This window comes from Lissotriton helveticus, chromosome 9 (genome assembly GCF_964261635.1).
Source record: "Lissotriton helveticus chromosome 9, aLisHel1.1, whole genome shotgun sequence".
NCBI classification, from domain to species: Eukaryota; Metazoa; Chordata; class Amphibia; order Caudata; family Salamandridae; genus Lissotriton; species Lissotriton helveticus.
In genome coordinates, this window is record NC_136070.1 from 176,190,663 (window position 1) to 176,217,154 (window position 26,492).

Sequence of the window (26,492 nt, forward strand, 5' to 3'; positions counted from 1 at the left end):
CCATGCAGTACTCTGATTTGGAGCTCGAGATAGACCAAGACTCCAAAGAGTGAGTACGGAAGACCCCTTGCCCCAGCAACTCACCCATAAAAAACATAAGGCTTCTGCACCACCTCTGCCTTCTGGCCAAGGTCGGGACCGTGACAACGTTTCCGATGCTCCGCCTCCAGGCCCGGCTCTGAAACACCCAGTCAATCCTTCTGGCTCTGTACAGAGTCAGCAAAAATCCTCGTCGGAACCAAAGCCCTCCGGTTCCAAACAGAAATCCGGCTCAGAGCCGAAACCCTCTCTGCCAAAAGTTAAACAGCCTTCAGAGCAGAAATTTCCATTACGAAAGGCCAGCCTATGCCGGCACCAAAACCAAAAGAAATTTAGATATTGTTCCACCAAAAATGGATCCCAAACAAAAGAGACTGCATATTAACCCTGAAACAGGTCGTGTTCATACTAAGCTACCTCGGGAACACAAGATTCCTGATGAGAACACTCATAAGATTCCTTTAAAAAAGAAGTTTGTTGCTACCAGTCCTTTTCATCCACCACCACCATCCCCTCCACCACCCACCTCTCCACCTCCAAATTCTTTGCAAATCACACCTCGGGATTCTCCACAATCTCACATGATTTTTTTTTAAACAGATTTTATTTCAGTTTTTTCCTTATTGTACTTGGGTCTCTGCCATCCTTCCGCGATTACATTTTTAAATTGGTTATCCTCTTACTACATAGCATGCATCTTTTTCGTGAATAATGGTTCCCAACAATCCCCCCCCCTCCATATCCCCACTGCAGGTCGCTATGAGTTTTCTGTTGTGTGCGTACGGGGCTCCCTTTATCACTTAAGGTGTTAATACCAGTCTCTTCTGTTACCAGTCTCCTCTTTTGAGCCTCCCATGATCTTCAGAGCTTTTCTAAATTTAAATCTACTCAGCTGGTGTCCCATGCGCTAAGTCCTGTTCCGGGCTTTGTCGTATCGGGCTTCCCTGTCGGGACTGTGTTTCCGGTGTTGAATTAAAGAACCCCAGGTCGGCGTGTCGCATACTGTCCACCTGAGCCTTCAGGCCCTGGCCCTTTCGATTTTGCCTAACCACCTTCATGCATTCCTAAGCAGGATCCTGCCCTCGCAGCCCACCCTTTTCTCTCGTTCCCATTTCCATCTGGCAATGCAGGCTCCCACCGGTGCTTTCCGTTGGCTAGTAATTTCAAGCTCGGATAAGATCCATAGGCCAAGCCCTGAAATTTGTCGGTGACCTTTTTTTTAGCTCTATGAGGGAATAGGTTAAGAAGGCAGTGCGCCGGTGCACATGGTACCTCCCGGTCGATAATTCTTGTTGTTTCAGCCCAGGGCCAGACTGGGAACCAAAACCGGCCCTTGCAAAGTGCTCACTCCCCCCCCCCCCCCCCTCCCCGGGGGTTGGGGGTGCCGCCGAGCTCTTAGCCAGGGCCGGTTCTCGGCCGATTTTGTTACAGGGCCGATTTTGCAGTGCCTTTGTATAGCCCCCGTAATCGCTCTATTGAGCCAGAGCTGGCTGTGAGGGATGTTCCAGTCCGTTCTAAATGTTTCGAATCATATTAGTTCCCCATCGCTATATAGGTCTCCCAATTTGGTGGCCCCTGCCTGCACCCAGTCCTCTAGTCCCCTCCATTGACCCCCATGCGGCAGCGCTCGGATTGCCATCAGTGGAAGGTCCAGAGAGTAGGGTCGTCAGGTCTGTGTCTTCTGGAGACACCTATTCCAGCATCATCTTATCACTCCGAGTTTGTTTATGCATTCCCGCAGTCTCCCGGGGGTGAAGGGCCCTATTTCCCTATCTGGTTTCAGCCTCCCGGCTATCCACTCTGTAAGCCTCCGTAGTTGCCCCGCCAAGTAGTATGATTCGAAGTTAGGGACAGCCAGTCCCCCCCTGCAGCCAGTCGTTTTAGTGTCGCTAAAGCCACCCTCCAACGGCCAGCCACTCCATATGAAAGAAGACATGCATGAGTCAAGTTCTGCAAACCATGCCCTTGGTACCTACACAGGCTTAGTGGTGAAGAAATATAGCAGCCTGGGGAGAGCCACCATCTTTCCTCTTTCCCTATCATGGGCATGCTTGTGCCCCCGGGTTTCTCTATAATCAACAAAGACAGGAAAAAACAGCGAGGCGGGGTATTGTAATCTTCCACAAGAGCAACATCTCTGTAACGGAAACGGACTCCTTCAAATACAACTCTTTCGAATACCTAACCTCCACCATTAAAACGATCGACAACAAAACGATATACTGCCACCTCCTAAACGATATACTACCACCTCCTCGACCACCCGCCAGGCAACACCCCCTCATTCGGAGAACACCTTTCTGACCTGATAACCCACTGCTCACTCTCGGACTCCAAACAATATAATTCTAGGTGACCTCAACCTGCATTGGAATGCGTAAAACAACTCTCTGATTCAATCTCTGAACGAACTTCTATGAAACAACAACCTTACCCAGCACTGCACAGAACATACCCACAACAGAGGCTCTATCCTGGATGCTATCATAGGTCATGAAGACTCAGTCACTATCGCCCACATCCTTCCTGTTGACTGGTCAGACCACCACAACATTCTATTCCACATCAACCAAACAATCCAATGCCATCCTCGTACACAGGTTTCCACCCATTGGACGTGAAATCTCAGATTCCACTGGCCGACCTGGAAGAAAGGATAAGCTCAGTCCTTTACATCATCCCATATGACCTTTCTACAACAGAGCTCACTGCGCATTACAAAGTAGCAATGGCGTCCATACTAGACCAAATAGCTCCCTTGAAGCAAAAAAGAGTCAGAAACATTCCATCTAGATCTTGGTTCAACACAGACCTGAACTCCGAAAGAAGACAACTAAGAGCTACAGAAAGAATCTGTCCACAATCCACCTCAATCAACTCAAGTCTGAACACAGGAAGTACAAAAAACACATCAAGAACGAAAAAACGTCCTTCTTCTGTGATGCACTAGGCAATGCCAAAAACCGGCCCAAAGAACTCTTTAATATCATTAGATAACAAACATCCAAGCCCCCTTCATCCACAATGCAGGCGTCCAAAGAGTTATGTGATAACTTTGCCAACTACTTCAATGAGAAAATCACCAAGATTGAGCTCTCAATGGAGGACTACTGCCGATCTCCCGTAGATAGCCCGTTCCCAGGAAAAGAAAAGAACAACCCACCCAGCCTCCCCCCAACAACTGGAAATCTTCAACCCCCATCTCCGAAGCAACGATCATCAAAATTATTACCAGTTCCAAACCCTCACATTGCTAACCCTATACCGGCCCAACTGGCTAACAAGCTCAAACTCTCCCTTACCCCGCTCTGGAACAGGATAATAAATAGCTCCCTGAGAACCGGAGTTATGCCAGACTGCCTCAAAATTGTCCAAGTCGGGCCACTACTAAAAAAAAAACGGGCCCTGACCCAAACGATCTCAATAACTTCAGACCTGTCTCCAATATCCTGTTCCTAGCGAAAATACTGGAAAGATGTGTTCTACTTCTACTCACCCAACACAAAGAACAGCAACAACCTGCTAGACCCTCAGCAATCGGGTTTCTGAAAAGGTTACAGCACAGAGACAGCGATCCTAACTGTCATTGATGATGTCTACAAATCTCTAGATACAGACCGATGCAGTTTACTCATACTTCTAGATCTATCGGCAGCCTTCAACACGGTTGACCACAAACTACTAATCAAGGTACTTCAAGAAAGGGTAGGAGCTGAAGAGGTAGTCTTGCAATGGTTCACCTCCTTCCTGCATAACCGCACCCAATGAATAAAAATCAAAAACTCCATGTCTGACCTACTCCCCATTAACAGGGGCGTCCCTCAAGGATCAGTCCTCTCCCCGCAACTATTCAACATCTACATGGAACCTCTCCCCAACATACTCAAAAAAGCCAATATTCCCTTCCACCTCTATGCGGATGATACCCAGATCTATCTAGAAACTTCCTCCATCTGTGACATTCAGAGACTAAACAACACCCTAAAAGAAGTTCAAAACTGGCTATTCCTCAACCACCCGAAACTCAACCAAGATAAGACAGAAATCCTTCTCATATCAAATAAAGAACAGACTCCTCAAATCCCAGAATGGCTTCAATCTATCGACGCTCTCAACTGCCAGCTCACCCCAGCCAACTCAGTTAAATCACTGGGAATCACTCTGGACCCAAACCTAGACATGATCAAACACATCAAGAACACTGCAAAGAGTGCCTTCCTCAACCTAAAACTTCTCTACCAAATAAAACCCCTCGACCTCAAACAGGCAACTCAATCTCTGGTATTGTCCAGGTTGGACTACGGGAAGGCAACCCTCACAGGCACAGCAAAAGCCCACCTTGCTCCCCTCAGGTCAACTCTTAATGTAGCAGCCAGGATGGTCACCGGAGTAAAGAAATATGAACACATCTCCCCTGCTCTCAGAGAGCTAAAATTGCTCCCAATCGAAATGTGTGCCAACTTCAAAACTGCCTGTCTCACACACAAAGCTCTGCACACTTGGAAACCTGCCTACCTGGCGGCTAAACTCAATAAGGCCGGCCAGACAAGAACCCTCAGGAGTACTAGTAGACAGCTTAGGTCGGGGCACGCCTTCCGAGTTAGCAACCCCAGGATTCAAAGAGCGAGGTGTGGAGGCCGAACCTTCTCTGTGAACTCGACAAGACTTTGGAACTCCCTTCCCCTTTCCCTTCGCTCAGAGCCCAACCTCCTCTGCTTCCCGGAAAATATTGAAAACTCTTCTGTTTAGCAGATAATCATAGTCTCTTTCCTCACCTACACTTGTCAATCTTTAGCGTTAGGACGCCTGCGGGTAGCTATCGCGCTCTACAAAAACCAAATCCAATCCAATCCAGTACTAACACTCTACTTCACATTCCCCTGAAAACTTTCAAGCAAAAAACACTATCACGCTCCTTCTCTGGAAAAGCTCCCAAAATCTAAAACTCCATTCCAGTCCATATCTGAAAGAAACATGTTAGTGTTAGATTCCTTACCTTCCTTACCGAAGGCGTCAGACTGGTTCCGTAAAATTTTGCGTAGCAGTACCCCTGCGGGTCGTCTGCGGCTCCGCGTCCGTCATCGGCGTCGTTGGCGCCGGGATGACATCGTCAGAGTACTTAGACGCCGCCTTCGCGCGCTAAAGTCAGTACTTCTTTTTTTTCAGATCCGGAAGAGCAGTACTCCTTAGTCACTTTTTGACTAACTTTTTACGATCTATTGTGGATCTTCTCAAGTCGTTAATCGACTCCGGTGCCAGTAGGGATGCCCGGGTTCAAGCCCTGTGACGACCGTAACCGACTGATGTCGGTTACCGACCCCCACCGTCGGTGCCTTTATTGCCTCGGGCCGACCATGATGACAAGTCGTGCCCAGACCGCCGGGCCTTGACGTCGAAAGCTAGGCAGGAGCGGTCCCGTAAGCGACTCGAGATCCGGCAGTCGGCCCGAGACGCTCGAGGTCCCAGTCCAAGAGGAGGTCGAGGGACCGGTCGCGGGGCCACAGTCATCATAGCTCGGCGAGTCGTCACCACTCGTCGGGTTCGAAGTCCTCAGGTAAGTCGAGGCACAAGAAGTTGAAGAAGCGACATCGCTCTTCTGACTCCCCCTGACGCCCGCGTGACACGGCCGGGGGTTCGGGCGACACCGCCCACGCGGCTCCGCCGGAGCTGCAGTTGCCGCGTCAAGCTCCATACCCATGGGTCTCTGGGCTGCACGCGACGCCGGAGAAGATCCTACGCCTTCCTCATGGCCATGAGGTCGCTCTCTCCTCCGTCGGGTCCCACAGTGGTGCCATCGGGCCTCGCGGACCCGTCTGGGAGCCCATGCGGGCCAGTAGCTTCGGCCCCGGCGCCGTCGTGTGCTTCGGCCCCGGCGCTGTCGGCGACTTCGGTCCCGACGCCGCAGGGCTCCTCAGGATCCATTCCTGGATCCGTGTCGACGCAGGTCGACCATACGACCCCGCCGCCAGCGTCATCACCAAGGGTGTCTCTTCGGGCAGCGTCTGCCCCGATCCCCACCCTGGTCCGGATCCGGTGTTGGACCGGTGCCTCCCGGCGCCGTCTTCGACGCCGATAGGTGAGCCCTTCACCGACGATCCGGCTCCATCATTTCTCCCTGACTTTCAGGAGATGGAGGACGAGGAGGATTGGGAGGGGTCTGAGGACCCTCTGGCACTGCAGTGCCAGTAGAGCCAGGACTGGGCGGACGAACTTGGGGAGGCCAGTGGTCTGGACACTTTGCCCGACACTGGTTTTGTCTCTCCTCCTTCCGTGGCTACGGAGGAGGGGGCTGCATACAGCGTGGTGTTGACTCGGGCAGCCAAGGCCTTGGCTCTTGAGCTCCCAGTTGCAGCCGTGAGGACTAACCTCCTCACTGAGGTCCTCAAACCGCAGGCAAGCTCCTCGGAGCCTCTCCTGCCGTTCAACAAGGTCCTCGCTGATGTTCTGTTGGGCACCTGGTTCAAGCCCTCTACAGGTCTCCCTGTGGATCGGAACGTGGCCCGACCCCACTGCCTGGCTCCGGGCGACCCCAGTTTCTTCTCCATTCACCCCACCCCTGAGAGCCTGGTGATCCAGGCCTCAACCTCCCAGTCCGCATTCCCGACTGCCCCTCTGGATTGGGAATCCAAAAGGTATGACCAGTTTGGTAGAAGCTGTTCTCCTCGCTCAGTTTGGGCTTGCGGTCTGTCAACAGTACCTGCCTTTTGGGCCGTTATTCCCATTCGTGTTGGGATACGGATGCGGAAGTGCTGCCGCAGTGCCCGGAGGAGGTCCGGCCAAAGCTAGCCCAGGCCTTAGCGGAGGGAAGGGACGCAGCACGATATTCCATTCGGTGTGGGCTGGATACCACAGGCTCGCTAGGCAGGGCGATTGCAACGACGGTGGCGTTTCGCCGCCACGCCTGGCTGAGGTCCTCCAACTTTTCGGGCGATGTCCAAGCAGCCCTTATGAACATGCCCTTTGATGGCCGTCGCCTTTTTGGCGACAAGGCGGACAGCGCACTGGAACGTTTTAAGGACTCCAGGGATACGGCCAAGTCCTTGGAATCCGGCCAACGCCAGCAGACTTCCGCCTTTCAGCCCTTTCGTGGCTCACGTCCAGCTAGCCACAGGCCGCAGAACCCACCTCAACGCGGTCGCAGACGTTGTAACCGCCGTGGCGGTGCCGGGGGACACAGGCAAGGCCAGTCCACACCCGCCCCCGCAGCATCTGCCTCAAAATTCTCCTAGTCCGAGTTTTCAGGCCCATTCGACGCCAGTGGGGGGGCAGGGTTCGCCATCACCTCCTCCACTGGAGCTCCATCACATCGGACAGGTGGGTCTACAAATCGTCCTAAGGAGCTACTCCCTCCCCTTCGAGGCGACCACTCCAGCCATGCCACCGCAGTACCACCGCATGTCGGGGGATCACTTCTGCAGGAGGAAGTTACAGCGCTCTTGGCCATCGAGAGCGTTCCTGGGCCAGAAGTAGGACATGGTTGCTATTCCCACTACTTTCTGGGACCCAAGACGGCCAAAGGGGGCCTCCGCCCTTTCTTGGATCTAAGGAGACTCAACGGCTTCCTCCGGAAGGAGGTTCAAGATGCTGACTTTTGCTCAGGTCTTAGCTGCCGTAGGCCCCGGAGACTGGATGGTAGCGTTGGACTTGCAGGACGCATATTTTCTCATCCCCGTCCTGCCCACAGGCGCTACCTGCGGTTCACGGTAGGCCTCGAGCACTTTCAGTTTACCGTGCTCCCCTTCGGACTTACCAGCGCCCCTCGGGTGTTCACGAAAGTGATGGCGATGATCGCAGCTCATCTGCGCAGATTAGGGGTGTTAGTCTTCCCCAATCTCGACGATTGGTTGTTGAAGGCGGGCTCGCCCCAGACAGTCGTCAGCCACCTCCAGACTACGGCCGACCTCCTGCTCCTGCTGGGGTTCTCCATCAATGTGCCGAAGTCACACCTGTGTCACTCTCAGAAGCTCCTCTTCATCAGAGCGGTTCTGGATTCGGCGCAGTTTCAGGTTTATCCTCCCGAACAGCGGGTTCGGGATATTCAGGTTCTGATTCCGATCTTTCAGCCTTTATCCAGAGTCTCGGTCAGGTTGACGCTGCGGCTTCTGGGGTTGATTGACTCCTGCATCCTTTTGGTGCATCACGCCAGGTGGCGGATGCTGGCTTTGCAGTGGGACCTGAAGTTTCAATGGGCCCAGCATCAGGGCAACCTGTCCAACCACGTCCTGATCTCGGAGGGCACTGCGAGACAGTTGCAGTGGTGGCTCACGGACCGCGATTGGGTCAGCGGCAGATCCCTCTCCCTACCCCAACCGGAGCACGTAGTTGTGACGGATGCGTCCCTCCTGGGTTGGGGGGGCCACATGGGAGAGGCGGAGATCAGAGGCCTCTGGTCTCCAGCGGAGTCCCAGCTCCACATCAACCTTCTGGAGCTGCGGGCGATCCGGCTTGCACTGAAAGCCTTCCTTACCTCTGTCCGGGGAAGTGTAGTGCAGGTGTTCACAGACAACACCACCGCCATGTGGTATTGCAACAAACACGGTGGGGTGGGGTCGTGGACCCTTTGTCAGGAGGCTCTGCGCCTCTGGCAATGGCTGGAACACCAGGGCCTCTCCCTGGTGGTTCAACACCTGGCAGGTTCCCTGAACACCAGGGCGGATGAACTCAGCCGTCTGTGCATAATGGATCACGAATGGCGTCTGAACTCGGACGTGGCGCAAGGTCTCTTAGAGCAGTGGGGAGAGCCTTGGTTAGATCTATTTGCCACAGAAGAGAACGCGCAATGTCATCAGTTCTGCGCGTTGGAATTTCCAAGGCGGCACCCGCTGGGAGACGCTTTTCGTCACGAGTGGAGCTGTGGTCTGTTGTACGCCTTTCCGCCTATACCACTTCTGTCCAGAGTGCTGAAGAAGATCAGGTGCGACCGGGACCAAGTCATCCTTGTGGCTCCGGACTGGGCACGAAGATACTGGTATCCCGAGCTACTCAGCATGTCAGTCGATCGTCCGATTCGTCTGCCTCTTCAGGAGGACCTTCTATCGCAGCAGCAGGGGACGGTCCTCCACCCGAACCTGTCCAGTCTCCACCTACATGCGTGGAGATTGAGCGGCGACAGTTGAGGCCATTTGACTTGCCTCCTGAAGTCTGTTATGTGATTCTGGCAGCCAGGCGTCCCTCCACAAAATAGGTATACGCCTGCAGGTGGACAAATTTGTGGCATGGTGCACAGCAAAGGCTGTGGATCCCCTTTCTGCCCCCCTTTCAGAGGTTCTCCTCTGTCTTCTTTCTTTGCCCAGCAGGGCTCTGCTCTAGGCACTATCAAAGGCTACCTCTCTGCCATTTCAGCCTTCTTAAGGCTTCCTGATCAGCCTTCTCTTTTCAAATCCCCTGTTGTAAATAGATTCTCGAAGAGCATCACTCACATGTTTCCTCCTGTTCCTTTTGTGATGCCTCAGTGGGACTTGAACCTTGTTCTGACCTATTTGATGTGCGCTCTTTTCGAGCCACTTCACAATTGCCCTCTTCGTCTTCTAACTCTTAAGACTTCATTCCTGGTTGCCATCACCTCTGCCAGGAGAGTGAGTGAGCTCCAGGCTCTTTCGTCTAAACCTCCTTTCCTTTCTGTCCATCCGGACAAAGTTGTATTGCGAACGCGTCCCTCTTTCCTGCCCAAGGTAGTCACAGCCTTCCACATCGGGCATTCCATCACCTTGCCCACCTTCTTTCCGCCTCCGCATCCTTCGAAAGAGGAAGAGAGGCTCCACCGTCTGGACCCAAAACGTGCACTCTCATTCTATCTCGACCGCACCCACCAGTTCCGGGTGGACGACCAGCTCTTTGTTGGTTACATGGGCGCTAAGAAGGGACGGGCGGTGCACAAACGAACCATTTCTCGATGGGTCATTTTGTGCATCAAGGCTTGTTGCTCACTGGCTAAAAAGGAGCCTCCTGTGGGGCTGCGTGCCCATTCCACTCGGGCCATGGCGGATACTACTGCCCTGGGTCGGGGAGTTCCCTTGCAGGACATCTGTCAGGCAGCTACGTGGGCCTCGCTGCACACGTTCGCTAGACACTACTGTCTGGACAGCCAAGTCCGGAGAGATGGTTTTTTCGGCTGTTCTGTTCTCCAGGACTTTCTGGTGTGATCTTGGTTCGCAGACCGACCACCAGGGTTGGTATTACTGGGGTATCTATTCTAAGGTAAGGAATCTAACACTGACCTGTTTCTTTCAGATGCACAAGTTACTTACCTTCGGTAACGATATATCTGTAAGAAACAGTAGTTAGTGTTAGATTCCTTACCGCCCCACCCATCCTCCCCGTTCTGCGAACCGATATCTAGGGTTAAGGTTCTTCCCTTTGAGGGCCCTAGTTTCATGGCACCAGTGTCGGATTTTATCATGGCTCTGCGTTCCTGACGCGGAAAAGCTGTGTATAAGAACTGACGTCAACGTGCGAGGGCGGCGTCTAAGTAGTCCAATGACGTCATCCCGACGACGGACGCGGAGCCGCAGACGACACCTACCGACGCGCAGGGGTACTGCTACACAAAGTTTTCCGGATCTAGTCTGACGCCTGGGGATATTCTAAGGTAAGGAATCTAACATTAACTACTGTTTCTTACAGATATATCGTTACCAAAGGTAAGTAACTTGTGCATCAGGACTATCCCCTCCTTCTTAAAATTCAAAAGTCAGCTCAAAGACCTCTTCCTCAGTTGTACTCTCCCAAATGGTTAACTGACCCTTAACGGAGAATCACGCACACCGCAGCTTTTGGCCACGTGAATTATGAAGGCTTCCACACCACCGACCTCTCGACGTGACCCTCTGTCCCCCCTCCTTGAACTGGACTCGTCGCGACTCATTGTGTACTAATGTTTAACTGTGTGTACCCACTGCCATACTATGGGTTTGATTTCTTCACTTTAAATGTTGTAAAGCGCTCTGATGCCTCCGGGACTAGCCAGCGCTATATAAAACTCTTAAATAAATCTTTAACAGGGCAATTATACCCACCACAGACACAGGAAGGCCCCCCCAGAAGGTTATGCTGTGTTTTAGGGATCTTGACACGCCTCCCATATTCCCTTCTTGGGTGTCTAGCTGGGAGTGATAGATTTTTACCTCCAGGTATTTAAGACAGTAAGGTTCCCATGTCAAATCTCACAGACCCTCCGACGGGATACTGTCCTCCATCAATGGGAAGAAGCGGGATTTCTACCAGTTGACTTTAAGCCCCGACAGGGCCCCAAACTCCTCCATCATGTAGCTGCTCCCACGCAGTTCCATCTCCAAATCCTTCAGGAATAAGAGTAAATCATCGGCATACAGAGCAATGTGGTGTGTATGTCCTCCTAGGCGTAACCCTCAGTATCTACCGCCTGTTCGGGCTAACGGTTACACCTCAAGCCTCCTGTACACTTGGGTATAACTACAATACCCAAGATATACCTCTATGATATATAGCAAGGCAGGAATAGCAGGACACCTTCTTTGTTTATTTTCATTTACTCTGCCGGTGCCACAGCAGTGGTGAATCATGAACCTAAAGGAGGACTCTTGGAAGGGAGATTTCCTCCTTGTATCCAGTTTGGACCATGCTCCTTTGGCGTTGGAGCTAGTATGTTTCCGCCACCCTGAAATTTCTTCCTGCATATCGTGAGCTTGCAAGGAAGTATTTGTACATGCTGGCACTCGCCCTGACAAGATACAAACGTGTCCCATCCCGCAGGTGAACTACTCCGTATTGCAACAAAACTTTCCTCTTGCTTATTTTTCTTATTTTTTGCTCTCTTGAAGGAAGCTTGTTTTCTAGACCACATTTCGGATGGAGAGCTAAAACACTATGCGACCTACAGCACAAAAAAGGTCAGTGCACTGATGAAAAAGTATTTTCATTGTTTATCATTACATAAGGAAGACATTTTTATCTTTGCTACTTTGTAGCTTCCTCTGCATGTGTTTGTGGGAGTGGAGGACATATATCTTGTTTGTGAGTATATAATTATACACATACACAAAGAACGCTTACTTGGAAACAGAAAAGCTTGAATTGATAGTTTATATCATAGTCAGCTTTTGATTAATGTTTGTTCAGACTTTGGCTTTTAATCCTGATGAGTTCTAGCAGTGCAGAGTGTATTGCTGCTGCCTCCTATCTCGTGTGGTCCCACTTTCTTGTCTCGTCTCGTCTCGTCTCTTCTCTCCCGAGAGAAATTAGGTTATAATTGAGGTTGTCCCTACACTCATTTTTTTTTTTTTTTTTTTAAATATATTTTTATTGCAGATTCAGAAATAAACCCATTCAATAGGCCAACCCACACACTTATGGCCTCCCAACAGTTAGTTTAGCAGAATTATAGTACACAGCCAATTAGCCCACATCCCGGAGGCTGGGCGGCGCTTCAGAATAACATTCTTCGGGAAATGCCTCAGTGCGTGCCCCGTCCGGGCTTTAGGTCAGTTGTGTCGTGTAGTATCTGCTTTTACCCCACAACACCCATCCCCCCCCCTGCTCCGTCAAGCCCCAGGCTGCACCCACGGTCGCTTCCTACAAACCCACTCTATATCCTCACTGGGCCTTCTAGGTCTAATAAACTACCTGACGGAGCTAAACCACCTAGTCTATGAACACCCTCCCCCCACAACTGCTGCAAATGCGGGCTCCCAGAATCTTTCCCAACTCTGAGGTATGTCATCCACCAGGATGTTCAGACAAACATACAAACCACATGGAATCCCTTCCTATCTCTAATCTTCCTCCGCGTCGTCTGTTACGTAGTCCCGTAATGCCTGCACTACTAATTCCCAGGACCTCGCCAGTTCCAGACATTTCTCCTTGCCAGTTCTAGTTGCCTGACGCGTCTTAAGCACACTCTCGCAGCCCGACCACTTCAACAGCTCATTCCTCCATCTCCTCACTGATGGGCCTTCCTTAGACTTCCAATGCCAAGTTATTTCACGCTGCGCCAGCATTATCCCCAAATCAACGAATTTGCTCGTTATTTTGGTCTTCCTGGTGTGCGGGAACCAGAGGAGCAGGCATGCAGCCATATCAAAGTCTATCTCCCTGTTCGTGACAGCGTTTAGGAGTTCTCCCACTTCCAGCCAGTACTCTCCCAACTTCGGGCATCCCCACAGCATGTGATCTAGATCTACCTCTGGCTCCAAACATCTCGGGCACATAGCGTCAAGCACCCGGAAATGCCGTCGTAGCCTCTCCGGAGTCAAATATGCCTTATGGACAATGAAAAAATGCACCTGTTGAAACCGCGCATTGCGCGTACCTTTCCATGTCCTGTGCAACACTTGGCTCCAGACGGTGTCTGATATTTGTTTACCTATGCTGACCTCCCATCGCGATTTCAGTGCCAACAAGGGCGCCAGTCCCTCATTTAGCATTCTGGTATGGAGGCAAGTCACAGCCTTGACGGTGCCCGCGGCCATTACCACATATTAGCATGCCATGGTAACGTCCGGCTCCGCCAGCCCTCCCCCCCAGTATCGCTGCATTGCTGCCACCACCGCTGCATGTAGTAAAAAGGTTCCATCTGGCAAGCCAAATTGCTCCTGTAAAGTCTGGTACGGAACTAATGTCCCGTCCATATAGAGGTCTCCTACCATCTGCAAGCCCAGTTCTTCCCACGTCAATAATCGGGACCAATCGCCCCCGTGTGGTAGTGCGGTCAACATTCCCAGCGGTATCTCCGGTGCATACGGCCGGTGTTTCCTTGCTCTTTTCAGGCTCCTATTCCAACACAATTTAAGCGTCTTTTCCTCTACCGTAAGATCCCTCATATCCAGTTTCTGTTGCATTACTATAGACGACAAGACATGTCTCTGAATGCCAATCCCCCGGTCGCGATCCGGCCCCCTGAATTCTCTGGCTACGTTCTGCGTCAAAACCTGGAGTTGCGCTGCTAGATAATATAACTCAAAGTCGGGGACGGCCATCCCTCCCTCGCTCTTGGGCCGTGTCAGAGTAGTCAGTGCCACCCTTCGCCGTCCAAGGCCCCAGAGGAAGCCGGTCACCAACGTCTTCAACTCTCTAAAGATTCTCTGCGGGATCCATATCGGCAGCGTTCGGAAATAATAGAGTAGCCGCGGGAGTGCCACCATCTTCAACAGTGCTACTCTACCCAACACGGATAGTGGGAGAGAGGCCCAGAAGTCCATGCAGCCCTTCAGCGCTCGAATACAGCGCTCCGCATTCCCCTCTAAGAGGTCCGCTGCGTCGTGGTAGATACGCACCCCCAGGTAAACGAAGCAAGAGGGTTCCCACACCACCGTTCTCGTAAGCTGTGGGCAGAGCGTAGTCTTCCTCAAGGGGAAGACACAGGTCTTGGTCCAATTCACCCTGAGGCCTGACAGCCTCCCGAACCTGCCCAGCATGTCAACCGCGCCTTCCAGAGCTCGCCCAGGATCCGCCAGGTACAATAACAGATCATCAGCGTATAGCGATATGTAGTGCAACTCAGGTCCCTGCGCAAACCCGTCATATACGGTGCCTGACCTTGCCTGTGCCGCCAGTGGCTCCATCGCCAAGGCAAACAGCAGAGGAGACAGCGAGCAGCCCTGCCGCGTGCCCCTACAAACCGGGTAAGCTGAAGATACTATGGGCCCCAGTCGTACTCGCGCCGTTGCTGAGGAGTAAAGCACTCTCGTCCAACTCCGAAACCCCTCCCCAACTCCAAACTTCAGCAGCACTCTGTCCAGGTAATCCCATTCTAAGCTATCGAACGCCTTTTCGATATCAACTGCTAACACCACAGGATCCTGCTCCACTGTAGCCGCATCATCAATGACCCGGACCAGCAGACGGATATTCATCGAGGTGCTCCTGTTCGGGATGAATCCCGCTTGATCCCTATGTATTAAGGCGGTCATCTGCGGTAGGAGCCTAGTGGCTAGGATGCGACTCAGGATCTTATAATCCACCGTCAACATAGACAATGGGCGATAAGAGGTCACGTCTAACGCGTCCCTGCCCGGTTTCAACAGCGGCACCACCAGCGCCTCCCTCATAGAGTCAGGCAACCGCCCCACCCGTTTCGCCTCCGTGTACACTATCAGCAGTCTGGGCGCTAAGATATCCACGAATTTGGCGTAGAACTCAATCGGCAACCCATCCACCCCTGGCGTTTTGTTCCGTGCCATGTGTTTAATTGCCCCTGTTATCTCTGCCAAAGTGATGGGGCCTCCCAGGTCTTTCGCCTCCTCTTCATCTATTGACGGCAAGGGAATCAGATCCAGGTATTCACCTATCTCCGAAGCCTCCGCCTCGAGGTGGCTTGCGTACAGTCCCATATAGTAGGACTTGAAGCGCTCCAAGACCGCTGATTGAGAATAAATCACTTCCCCATCCTCGTGTCTTACACTCATGATCGGGCACCCTCTAGGTTCTGGATCAGCCAGCTTGGCAAGGAGCGTGCCCACTTTATCCCGTTACTCATGCACCTTAGTAGCATACAACTTATAGTCATAGCACCGCAGTCTTTCCGTCTCAGTCGCCACCACCACTTTAGCTTGCATCAGTCGGTCCTGCAACTCTGGCCTCTCGGGTCTTTGCTGTTCCAGCCCTCTCAACGCTTCCTCCGCTTTCACAAGGTCCTTCAACACTGTCCCTCTCACATTCAGAAACCTACCCATGCATACCCCTCTCACTACAACTTTCAGTGCGTCCCATTCGATCGACCTTGTTGCTGCTGAGCCTGCATTGTCCGTAAAATAGCTGTCTATGCCCTGACGGACCGCGTCGCTGAACGCCGGATCTTCCAGCGTGTCCGGACGCAGTCGCCACGATGGAACTGCCGATCTCGTCAGCTGCCACTGCATGGAAATCAACAGGGGATTATGGTCTGAAATGGTCCTGGACAGATACTCAGAATGAAGCACTACATTCGCCAAGGAGCTGCTACACAGCACTGAGTCGAGTCTAACATGTAGATCGTGCAGCGTGGAAAAATAAGAGTAATCCCTGGTCTCAGGATGTTGTGCCCTCCACACATCCACCAAACCCCACCTGTCCTGCCAATCCCTCCTGTGGGTTGCTAGTCTGCGCACTGGGGAGTCCACCAGAGGTGGGTGTGATCTATCTAACAGCACATAAGAGATGGAATTAAAATCTCCCGCTAATAAAATAGGGCCCGCTAAATAATACGCCAGTGAGCGCGATAAATCCTCAAAGAAATTAGCTTGATCAGAGTTGGGTGCATATACACAGCACTACCTCCCTACCATACAGACGTCCCTCAACTGCCACATATCGACCCTCTGGATCCACTCTCTGACTCGTGACTTGAAATGGGGTACCCGCCCGTATCCATATCAACACCCCTCTGGCGAATGCCGAGTATGTCGTGCCAAATACCTGACCACGCCACCTCTTCTGTAAAGCCCCACACTCCTTCTTGGTCAGGTGAGTCTCCTGAAGCATCGCAATCTGAACGCCCCTCCTCACCAAGTAGGCATGCACCTTGTGACGCTTCACCATCGTACGACTACCACGGACATTCCATGTGATACATTTCAAATTAGGTAACGTCCCCATAAAGTATCATTCTACGCAGTGGTGCTAGCCAATAAATGTCTCCCGCATTGCAGCAACTGTACAGTCCCTTCAAAACATTTCCCAAAACTCCCTCTGCCCCCCTCCCCAGGACAGGACCTAATAACCCAGCTTCAGCCCCGTTCCAAACCGTAAACACCCCACACATCACACTAACCTGTGGTGGTCACTACAGAAGACCTTAAGGGCCTGAAGAGGCAATGGAGCCCCGAACCAGGTCGGCAGAGCTACCACCCCGCGCCCGCTGTCCCAAACTGCTTATGCAGCCCCATACCTGGTAGTCCAATATAAGTCCGGAAAGTCCATACCGACAGGCATCCCCGAATAGTTCAGCAGCCTTGACCTTCACTCGTTAAACATGCCATCCCAAGTCTGTGGGGTGACCTCCGGCCCCCGTGCGCCCCCCACATCCGAGTCGTCTTCTCCGGTCTTCTCCCCTTCCTCTTCCGATGCCGAGCCTCCAGACGTTTTCTCCTGCTGTGAGCCCGTGATGGTCGCTGTGACCGCTAACGCACTCTTCCTGTCGGCCAACATTTGCGCATCCCGTTCGGCCCGCTGGCGCTTATTCCGGGAGCGGATGCGCTGGGATTTCCTGATCTTGACTGGTTGTTGCCACTCCCTGGTGATTCTGTGTGCACGATCCGTCCCCGCACGATACAGTTCCAGCCAGGACCACGCCTCGTCGGGTGTTTGAAAAAAGTGGGTCCTATCATCAATGACCACTCTCAGCTTAGCGGGAAAAAGCAAGGAGTATTGGATCCCTTCCTCTCTCAGCTCCTTCTTCACTGATAAGAAGGAGGCTCTGCCCCGCTGCACCTGCTGCGTGTAGTCCGGAAAGATCGTGACCTTGCTATTGTCCACCTGGAAGGGACCCTGGGAACTCGCCCTTTGTATCAACAGATCCCGGTCTTTATAGTGCAACAATTTGACCACCATCGGCCGAGGCGGTCGGCCCTCCAGGGGCGGCTTGGCAGGCACCCTGTGTGCCCGTTCAAGAGAGAAGAAGGGGGACAGACCCTCCGGCGCTACCACCGTTCGGAACCAGTCCTCCATATAGGACACCGCATCAGCTTTCTCAATTTTCTCTGGAAGCCCCACCACCCTCACGTTGTTCCTCCGGTTACGACCTTCCGCGTCCTCTGCTCGTCGTTCCAGGAGCGCCAGTCGGCCAATAATGTCCGTCAGGTTACGTTCCGCGGTGACCACCACCGGTTTCAGCTCCTGAAGCAGTTGTTCATTCGATTTCACTCTATCAGATAGTTTGGCGTGGTCCGCTCTCAGCAGGCCCAGCCCCGTTGCCACCTGCGCAATATCCTGGTGCAGCGCATCTTTCGTAGCAGTGTTCGCGTCCAAAATAGCGTCTGGGCGTTGGTTCAGCCTCTGTTCTTGCAGCGAGGCCTCCAATGGGGCTGGGTAACCGACATCTTTGGCCAAGGCATTCCCGTCTCCCAGCTCAGGCGGTGCGGCGAGGCCAGCACCCAGCGCGGCCATCTTGGTTGCGGAAGACACGCCACTTGACTTGCCTCCACCGATCCCACCTCACCGCGGCAGTCCCACTGGCCGTTCGTCCCCGGCTCCACCTGATACCACCCAATGGCAGATAGTGACATGTGCAGCACACCCTGCCCCAGAGCCCGCCTGCCCATACGAGACCAGCAGGCCCCTCTCTCAGCGTGCAGCCGCCTACCACCGATCCACAGGTGTGCACTGCGTAGTCCCACCAACACGCTCACAGCGCCTCTGGGATCCGCAATGGCTGGGGGAGCAAGCCCAGTGCGCTCCTCCAATAAGGACTGGCGGACGTCGTTCTGTGCAAATTGCGCTCGCCGCTTACAGCAGCACCACACCTCGCGGGCCCCAGCGTGTTCCGACCTCTATCCACTGTTCCACCCGGTCAGTGCGCCATAGCCCCCTGCCGGGCCGATCCTGACTTCGGTGTTAGGCCCACCGGCCACTTCCCGGTCTGTACGCTCCCCGGGGCACACAGGAACCGTGGGGGGCTGGACCCCGGTCCAACACCACTGCCGACCCGCTGCTCACCGCCACTCCGCAGCGGTCCTCGGTCGGGCGCTCAGGTCCCCAGATAGTGCCAACCCCGTCAGCAGCAGTCCTATTGATGGGCCGGCCTCACAGGCCAACTGCGTCGTCACCCGCACAGTACGAGGCTAGGCTCTCCAGCCAGGGATCGGAGAGCAGGGGGGGAGGGGCACCGCTCCTACCAGGACTCCGCCGCCGACCGCCTTTGCCGCTCCAGGTCAGGTCCAACGATCCTTATCCCGGCGTACTGCTTTGCAAGCGCCTCCCAGTGGTTTCCAGCGCGCTCGCTTGCTCCCGGTGCACGGCTGCTAGCGCTCTCGTTTCGACGGCGCCGCCATCTTGTCTTTGTTCCCCAGTCGAGCCGGCCAGGCTGCGAGGTCCGACTGCGTGCGTCTGCCAGGGTCCCGACAGGGCTCAGACGTCCCCTCCGGGTCCGCGACCCCTCCGGTTCGCTATGTACGCCGCCAGGTGTACCGAGGGCAAATCTGTCAGGATAAAATCGGGACTCGGCGTGGAGCAACTCGCTCACGCAGCCATCCCGGTCGGAGCTTAAGCCACGCCCCCGTCCCTACACTCAGTTTGGCGCTGTCTTTGGGGAGAGAAGAGTTTCTTCTTCGCTCCTGTGGAATCAAGATCTCCTGCAGGTAGGAGTTGAGTACTGACACTAAGCAGGCCAAGGGCTCCATGGCTAAGGTGAACAGCATGAGGGGAGGGGGGCACCCCTGGCGTGTTCCCCTCTCCACCCTATACTGCTCCAATATCGTGCAGCCCATCCGCACCCTGGCCAGGGGCTCCGAGTACAAAAGGCTTATCCATCGTATGAAACCGTGTCCCACCCCCATCTGTTCCAGGACCTCATAGAGAAATCTCCATTCCAGACTAGCGAATGCCTTCTTAATGTCTATGTAAAATATCGATCCCTCCCACCCGCCGCCTAGAGTGTGGATAGGAGCCGCCTAATATTGAGTTGTGTTTCTTCCCGGGATAAACTCCGCCTGGTCTCGGTGGACGAGAGTGGTCATGTAGGGGAGGAGTCTCATTGCCAGTAGTTTGCTCAGTATTTTAAAGTCTAAGTTGAGCATTGATAACGGCCTACAGGCCGCACAGTCTAGGGGGATTTGCCCAGCTTGAGCAGTGGGATCACTAATGCTTTGCGTGTGGTTTTTGGGGGGACTCCCTCTTCTCCAGCCGCTGCATACATCTTTGCCAATCTTGGGGCAGTTCCTCTACATATGTGGCATAAAACTCCTTGGGGAGTCCATCCGTGCCTGGGGTCTTGTCCCTGGCAAGTCCTTTGATAAGCTCTCTAATTTCGTGCTCCGAAATTTCAACCACAACTGGTCTGCATAGTTTCCAGTCAGAGCAGGGAGGGGGAGGAAAGCCAGAAATTCCCTCGCCTCCCCTCCTTCTTGAGTCCCCGAACTCTTGTATAATTTTTTATAAAATGCAAGGAATCTGTAATTTATCTCAGTCTGTTTATATAAAGGGTGTCCCACTTGATCAGCTATTTCCATTATGGTATTACTTCTGCAGGCTGGGTTGGCCAGCCAGGCCAGAAGTGTACCTACCGTATCTCTCTCCGCATGGGTGCAGTCCATATATGTTTTCTAGTCGAAACATCTCAGTCTTCCCTCCTGGATTGATACTTTCTCCTTTGAGTCCAATAGCTCCTGTCGGAGCTCTGGGCATTTAGGTCTTTGTTTCCCTATGTCACGCATCTCCCCCTCTGCCATTTCCACGTCTGTAATTGGTGTCCGGCAGACCCCAGTGAATGCGGCCATGCACCTACCTCTGATTACAGCCTTAAAGGCTTCCAATTCCTTCAGCCTAGAATCGGTGGAGTCGACATTTTCAGAGAAGTAGGCTGTTATATGTTGCCTAGTTTCCTGAAGAAAGACCTAGACCTCTAGTGCTTCAGGTTTAAGACGCCAGATGGGGATGGGCTGGTGTTCCATTCCCCATTTCAACCTCGCCGTGACGGGTTTTAGTCCGATATCATGCAGGTCTGGTATTCCACCCTCTGCATTAAGGCATGCATGTCAGGCGATCACAGGAAGGTGTCCAGACATATGTGTAGCTCATGTACATGTGAGAGGTGAGAGTATTCGCTATCTAGTGGGTGTGTGTGTGTGTCCACCAACCCCCACCGGCATTGCCACTCTCTGAAGGCCTTTTCTGTCCTATAGACTGGGGAGTCACAGACTGGAGGGTGAGAGCGGTCTAGGGTGGGATCTGCTACACAATTAAAATATTCCCCCAGAATAATGGAGCCAATCATGTAGGGCGCTAGGATGCCAGATATCTTATCTAACAAAGCTGCATGACCTGAATTCGGCCCGTATATGTTAACTTTTGTTACGTCGTCTCCATCCAGTCTGCCCGAGACTATTAGATACCGGCCCTCCGGGTCAACCCTGTGTCCTGTATGTTGGAAGGGGACTCCTGCCCTTATCCAGACCAATACACCCCTAGCAAATGCTGAATATGAGGTGTAGTGTGCCTATCCTCATCATCTACGGTGTAGCACGGCTCCCTCTGAGGCCAAGGTATGGGATGTCCTGCAGCAGGGCCATATGAACCCCCTGTCTATTCAGGTTGGAGAATATTTTATGTTGCATCGGCATAGTATGCATACTCCTAACATTCCAAGACAAGAGGTTATTTGTAATTCAACTACCCATTGCTCCATTTCTTTCCTACCGCCAATCCCTCCTTGCGCCCGGGCGCTCTTCAAGAGACGGTCTATGTTAGCTTTCAGCCCCTTGTAGTCTATCCGGAGTTCCCTGCAGTGTCCCAAACTTAAAATTTGTAACCCCCATAACTTCCCCAGGACAAGTGAGAAGTTCTCCCCCATCCAAGCTTTGCACAAATATGCAACAACTAGCAGAAAATGAAACGCAAGCTGGTGCAGTTCAGGCTCACAGTCCGAAGAGGAGCAGTGCCCTCTTCTCTCTCTCTCTGGTGGTCCATTCCTCTTTCCCGCTTGTCCTGCTTGAGTGTGTCTTGATCATGAGTAAGGCTCCCTTTGTCCCGTTTTTACTGATTTTTACAGATATATACAGACAGAAAACATTTATTTTCTTGTCTGTATTTACTTTTAAATGTAGATAAAAATGGAATTTGGGTTGCTTTTTGAGTAATTTTAAATACTGTCTGCCATGACTGCCAGACCAATAGCTGTGCGAATTGATAGGTGAGAGGGTTAAAAAGAAAGGAACTTTAGTATAGAGGCTTTAACACCAGTAGATATGCACAAGGTTGATACTGAAATGTGCATATTTTCAAATAAGTGCATTGTTTTATCTTCTGCGGGTGTTCATATCAGTGAAATCTGGCAGGCATTCAAGCATGTCTGCATATTTATTGGTTAAATAAACGTGGAAATAAACTACGTTCAGCTTCATTTTTCTGCAAAACCCAAAATAAATATGGATAAATACAGATAAAATTAGCAAAAAATAAATATGGATAAATAAAGACGAAAATGTCAAAAAAGTAAATACCATAAAACCGGGAGCCCTAATCATGAGGTGCCTGCTGGTGAATTCAGTCCCACACCACTTGTGGCGTATTGAAGAATAGTGTCCCTGCGGTTGAGTTTTACTTGAGCACCAGTTACATTACCACATTCATTTCTTGGTAGGCATAGGGAGATTAAGTGATTTGCTCAGAATCACAGGATGCTGAGCCGACGCTAAGGGTCGAACCTGGTTCCCCAGCTCCAAAGTCGGCAGATCTGGCCGTATGGCCACAACCACTCCCTAGTAGTTATTTCCTTGAGCTTACCAGCAATCCTCAATACATTCCACCTCGCTCTCACATATTGTCTACCTTTTGAACCTTTGCACAAGTGCTCTTTGCAGTTTCTCTCATGGAATGTTGCTTTCCTCATCGCAATCACTTCCATAAGGACAGATGGTGAGTTGAAGAGATTAACATTGGAAGAACCCTTCTTTCAGCTACACAAAGACAGGGTAGTTCACTGCAACAACACTATATTCCTCCCCAAAGTGGTTTCTGCTTTTCATATAACCCAATTGGTTGAGTTACCTGTGTTTTTTCCTCATCCTGATTCTGTAGCAGAACGTGCTCTTCACACTCTTGACGTAAAAAGAGCTTTATTATACTACATAGATAGGACAAAAGACTTTCGTAAAAAACAAAACAACTGTTTGTTGCATTTGCTTCACCTCACAGAGGCAATCCCATTTCTAAATCTGGTATTACAAGAATGAATTGTCAAATGTATTCAAACATGCTATACTAAAGCTAAAAGAACTTTATGCATACCCCCTAGAGCGCATTCCACTTGCAAAATAGGGGCTTATGTGGCCTTTTTAGTTAACACTCCTCTATCTGACATATGTAAGGCAGCTACATGGTCTAAACCATAAGGCTGCCTTACATATGTCAGCACATTTACCAAACACTATTGTGTAGATGTGTTAGCACGTCAACAAGCTAAAGTAGGCCAAGCAGTACCTAAAACACTATTTCAAACAACTGCATCATCTACAGGTTAGCCACCGCTTTGGGAATATACTGATTTGTCGTCTATGCAAAGCATGTGTATCTACAGCACACATGCCGCAAACGGATAATGTTACTTACCCAGTAAGCATCTGTTCTTGGCATGTAGAGCTGTAGATTCACTTGCGCCCACCCGCCTCCCCGGGTACCTGTAGGTGTTGCAGTTCTTCATTATACATTCATACGCATGGACATCTCTATACTACACTTACTTACTCCATTCCACCCTCTTGCAGGAAAACAATCTAACAATGGAGGCGATGACCATGCGCACAATCACCGAAAGGAGTCACCTTACCTCGTGACTAGGCAAGACTTCTTCGAAAAACTTGCAAACATCCGGACCCAACACTAGATGGCAGGAGGTTGCAAAGCATGTAAATCTACAGCACTACATGCCAAGAACAGATGCTTACTGGGTGAGTCACTTTATCCTTTCTTTTTACTTACAAAGTAACAATATTGTTATTGAGCTTTATCTATTTTATCACATCGAATCAGAGTTTCTGAGTCCATCCAACTATTGGAGTAAGCCGTAACTGCTTTTCCTTGCTAACCTGCGAAAGTCTCATGCCTTAAGGGCGTCGCCTGGCTATCCAATTTTGAGTGCAACAGTATTATGGCTGTGGGACTGCTGTGGTAAAGGGTTTCTCCTACAAATACAGATGCCCAGAAACATCTGACTGTCCCAGATATAAAGGGAAAGGCTTCACACACGTTTTTCAGGTTTGTGTAATAAGTTGTAATAAGACCAATGGGCTATAGGTATTCTTTAAAGTTGTATGCTTTATTGATACTATCTTAGATGGATGTAAGTATCAAGCATAAGAATCATAGGTAAGTAAGCCCAAAGGTAGAGCCCCACCAGGAACAGCTTCCTGCCGCTCAGCCCATCTACTCCAACTGCCACTCCACACAGCATATCAGCATTCCATTCACTCATCACACATACCAACATTCCAAGCTCACTCACACTGGCTGAGCAGCAAGGGAGATAACTAGGAAAGGTACAATACACTAAATACTAGCATACTACATACCTTCCCCCTTATAAACGACGGTGGAGGCCACATAGCCATGAGGCTATTACAAAATATAACTTAAGAAAATAGAATAGGTGACAGATCCACTTGACGGTGGAGGTCACATAGCCATGAAGCTATTACCAAACCAAACATTTCCCCAAACTACACATGATAAATAAGCATCACAGTGCTTATTTCACAGGAGGGAACACAATTATTAAATGTAACCTCCGTCCACTAAATATAACAGTAACAAAATTCCACTTGAAAATATTAAAATTAATAAATAAATGTAAAGCATTACATTACCATTCATCATCCCATCCTCGTCGCCAAGAATGTAATGATGAGAAGTCCACACATTGAGTAGTATTTAGTGATGCTTTATTCCAAGATGTAAAGGGAGACCCCACCAGGAACATCCATCATGGTGCTCAGCCCAGCCAACTGTAATCTGTCAGGCAGATCACCAACATTTTGATAGATGCATCACATCAACATTCCAATAGAGGTAGAGAGGGATAGCATAGAGAATACCAAGATACTACAGTTTGTCTAGGCACCTTTTGCACTCTAGTTTGGCAAGGAGATATGTGGTGAGTTGGAGACTTGTACATCATTATTTCAATGTGCAAAATACCTTTTCTGATGAAAGTTGAAATGACACTTTTCTTATGTTTTTCTTACGAAATCTGTTTCACAACAACTTTATTTTCCAGGTTGTGCCTTAATTCTATTGGCAAAAATGCATCTAAACTGGAAAGGCAAATCTCCTGGTTACCCACAAAACTATTGCAGGAAGTTCTGAAGAGGATCACTTTTTGGAGCGCAAACGAATATAGGAAAGAGAAAAGAAAGCTTTCAGAAGAAAAAGGGAATGACTTTGCCTAAAGATTAAAAATTAGATTTTGTTCAATGTGTATTTAAATGTTCTGCAAAATGTATTTACATTGAAAAAAAGTTGTAATAAACTCGTTTTAGGCAAAGTTGAGTTTACAAATAACTGGTATAGGAACATACAGACACTGTTGTGTTAAACTTGTCATGTAACACAAATTCTCTAAAAGGAGAAACATGATATTGGTGTATTCTTTCAAGCCGGTTGCCAGTCATAGTGATGTGTTTGTGAGGCACTTTACTCCTTGGAGACTCGCCTTTTGCTTCACTAAACCGTTGTCTCCTGCGTATTAACCTTGTTTTTAAACTGGGTTGTGAAGTACCGTGCCCTTGGTTAAAAATCAAGCGTTTTCTTTATTATCAATAATATAAAATAACATAAGCCTCAGACTTAGAGTAGAGTATTGGGACACCCTGAAAAATGTGAATAATTACAAACTGTCAAAAATCACAAATTGCCCTCAGAATTTCACAAATAGAATTTCTTTACAGTTCTTGCTTACCATTGACTCGGGGCATGAATGAAACGGAAAAAATATTGTGAGCTTAAAAATGCACTCCACAAAAACGTACTGCCCTTTTATTTCTAGAGCTATTTAATTTACAAGAAAATTCAAGTTGTCAGGAAACCGGCTGACTATTGGAAATGACATTATTATTTATAATATTAAAGTAAATATAAACTATGCGGTCATTTGATTGGTACTTCATCATAACAGTCACGGTTTTTAAAAGAATGTTTGTAAATTAATGTATGTACACTTGTAAATAATAAAATACTTTCTATGTTTACAATATGGTTGTTGTACTCTGAAACTTAAATTACCTAGAGACCTAATTGTGAAAACATAGTTATGGTGCTAGAATAGGTGAAAGAAGTTGCTATCTATGTTATAATCTTTAAGAACTTAAATCGTATTTATAAAATTCATTTTTTGTGCCTGGGTGTTTCAGCACGGTACCAGTTATGTGTTTCATTGTTAGGTTGCCTTCTCTCTTTTCTGAATATTTATGGTAATTTATTAGTGTATCCGCAAATCAACATCTGTTTGTATGAGGAAAATGTAAACAGAAATATTATCGATGTTTGTAGTCTAGCAATTCTAAATGTAGCAGAATTACCTAGGGGCAGTGGTGCTGGAAGAATTGTCAGTGGATGTGCTACCATCAATGTCACATCACTGAAGCCATAGGAACAAGTGTAGCTAATGTATTTGTCAGGACAGTGGAAAAGGTGCATGTTACACCTGAGGGAATCGTTTAAGGAAAGGATGGTTGAGGGGGGAAATGAGAGATGTTGAGTAATGCTCTGAAACGTACTATCTTTGTTTATTTCACAAACAGAAAGTTATACATAAATCATATGAGTTTGAAATAGGACTGTTCTCCTGAGTTGAA

The 26,492-nt window shown here is 50.2% G+C and overlaps 1 protein-coding gene across 2 annotated transcripts in view; it reads left to right on the top strand.

The window, feature by feature from the left end:
* Window positions 1-26,367, top strand: part of KLHDC1 (kelch domain containing 1) — a 1,359,852-nt gene extending 1,333,485 nt beyond the window's left edge. The window contains exon 12 of one of the 2 annotated variants that reach the window (XM_078659709.1): window positions 24,917-25,053. Coding sequence is in view for 1 of the 2 variants with exons in the window: in XM_078659708.1 (XP_078515834.1) it covers window positions 24,917-25,088 (172 nt within the window). In the remaining variant the exon portion in view is untranslated. Of the gene's footprint in view, window positions 1-24,916 lie in introns of both variants that reach the window. The other variant, XM_078659708.1, reaches the window with a different exon arrangement.
* The last annotated feature ends 125 nt before the right edge of the window (window positions 26,368-26,492 follow it).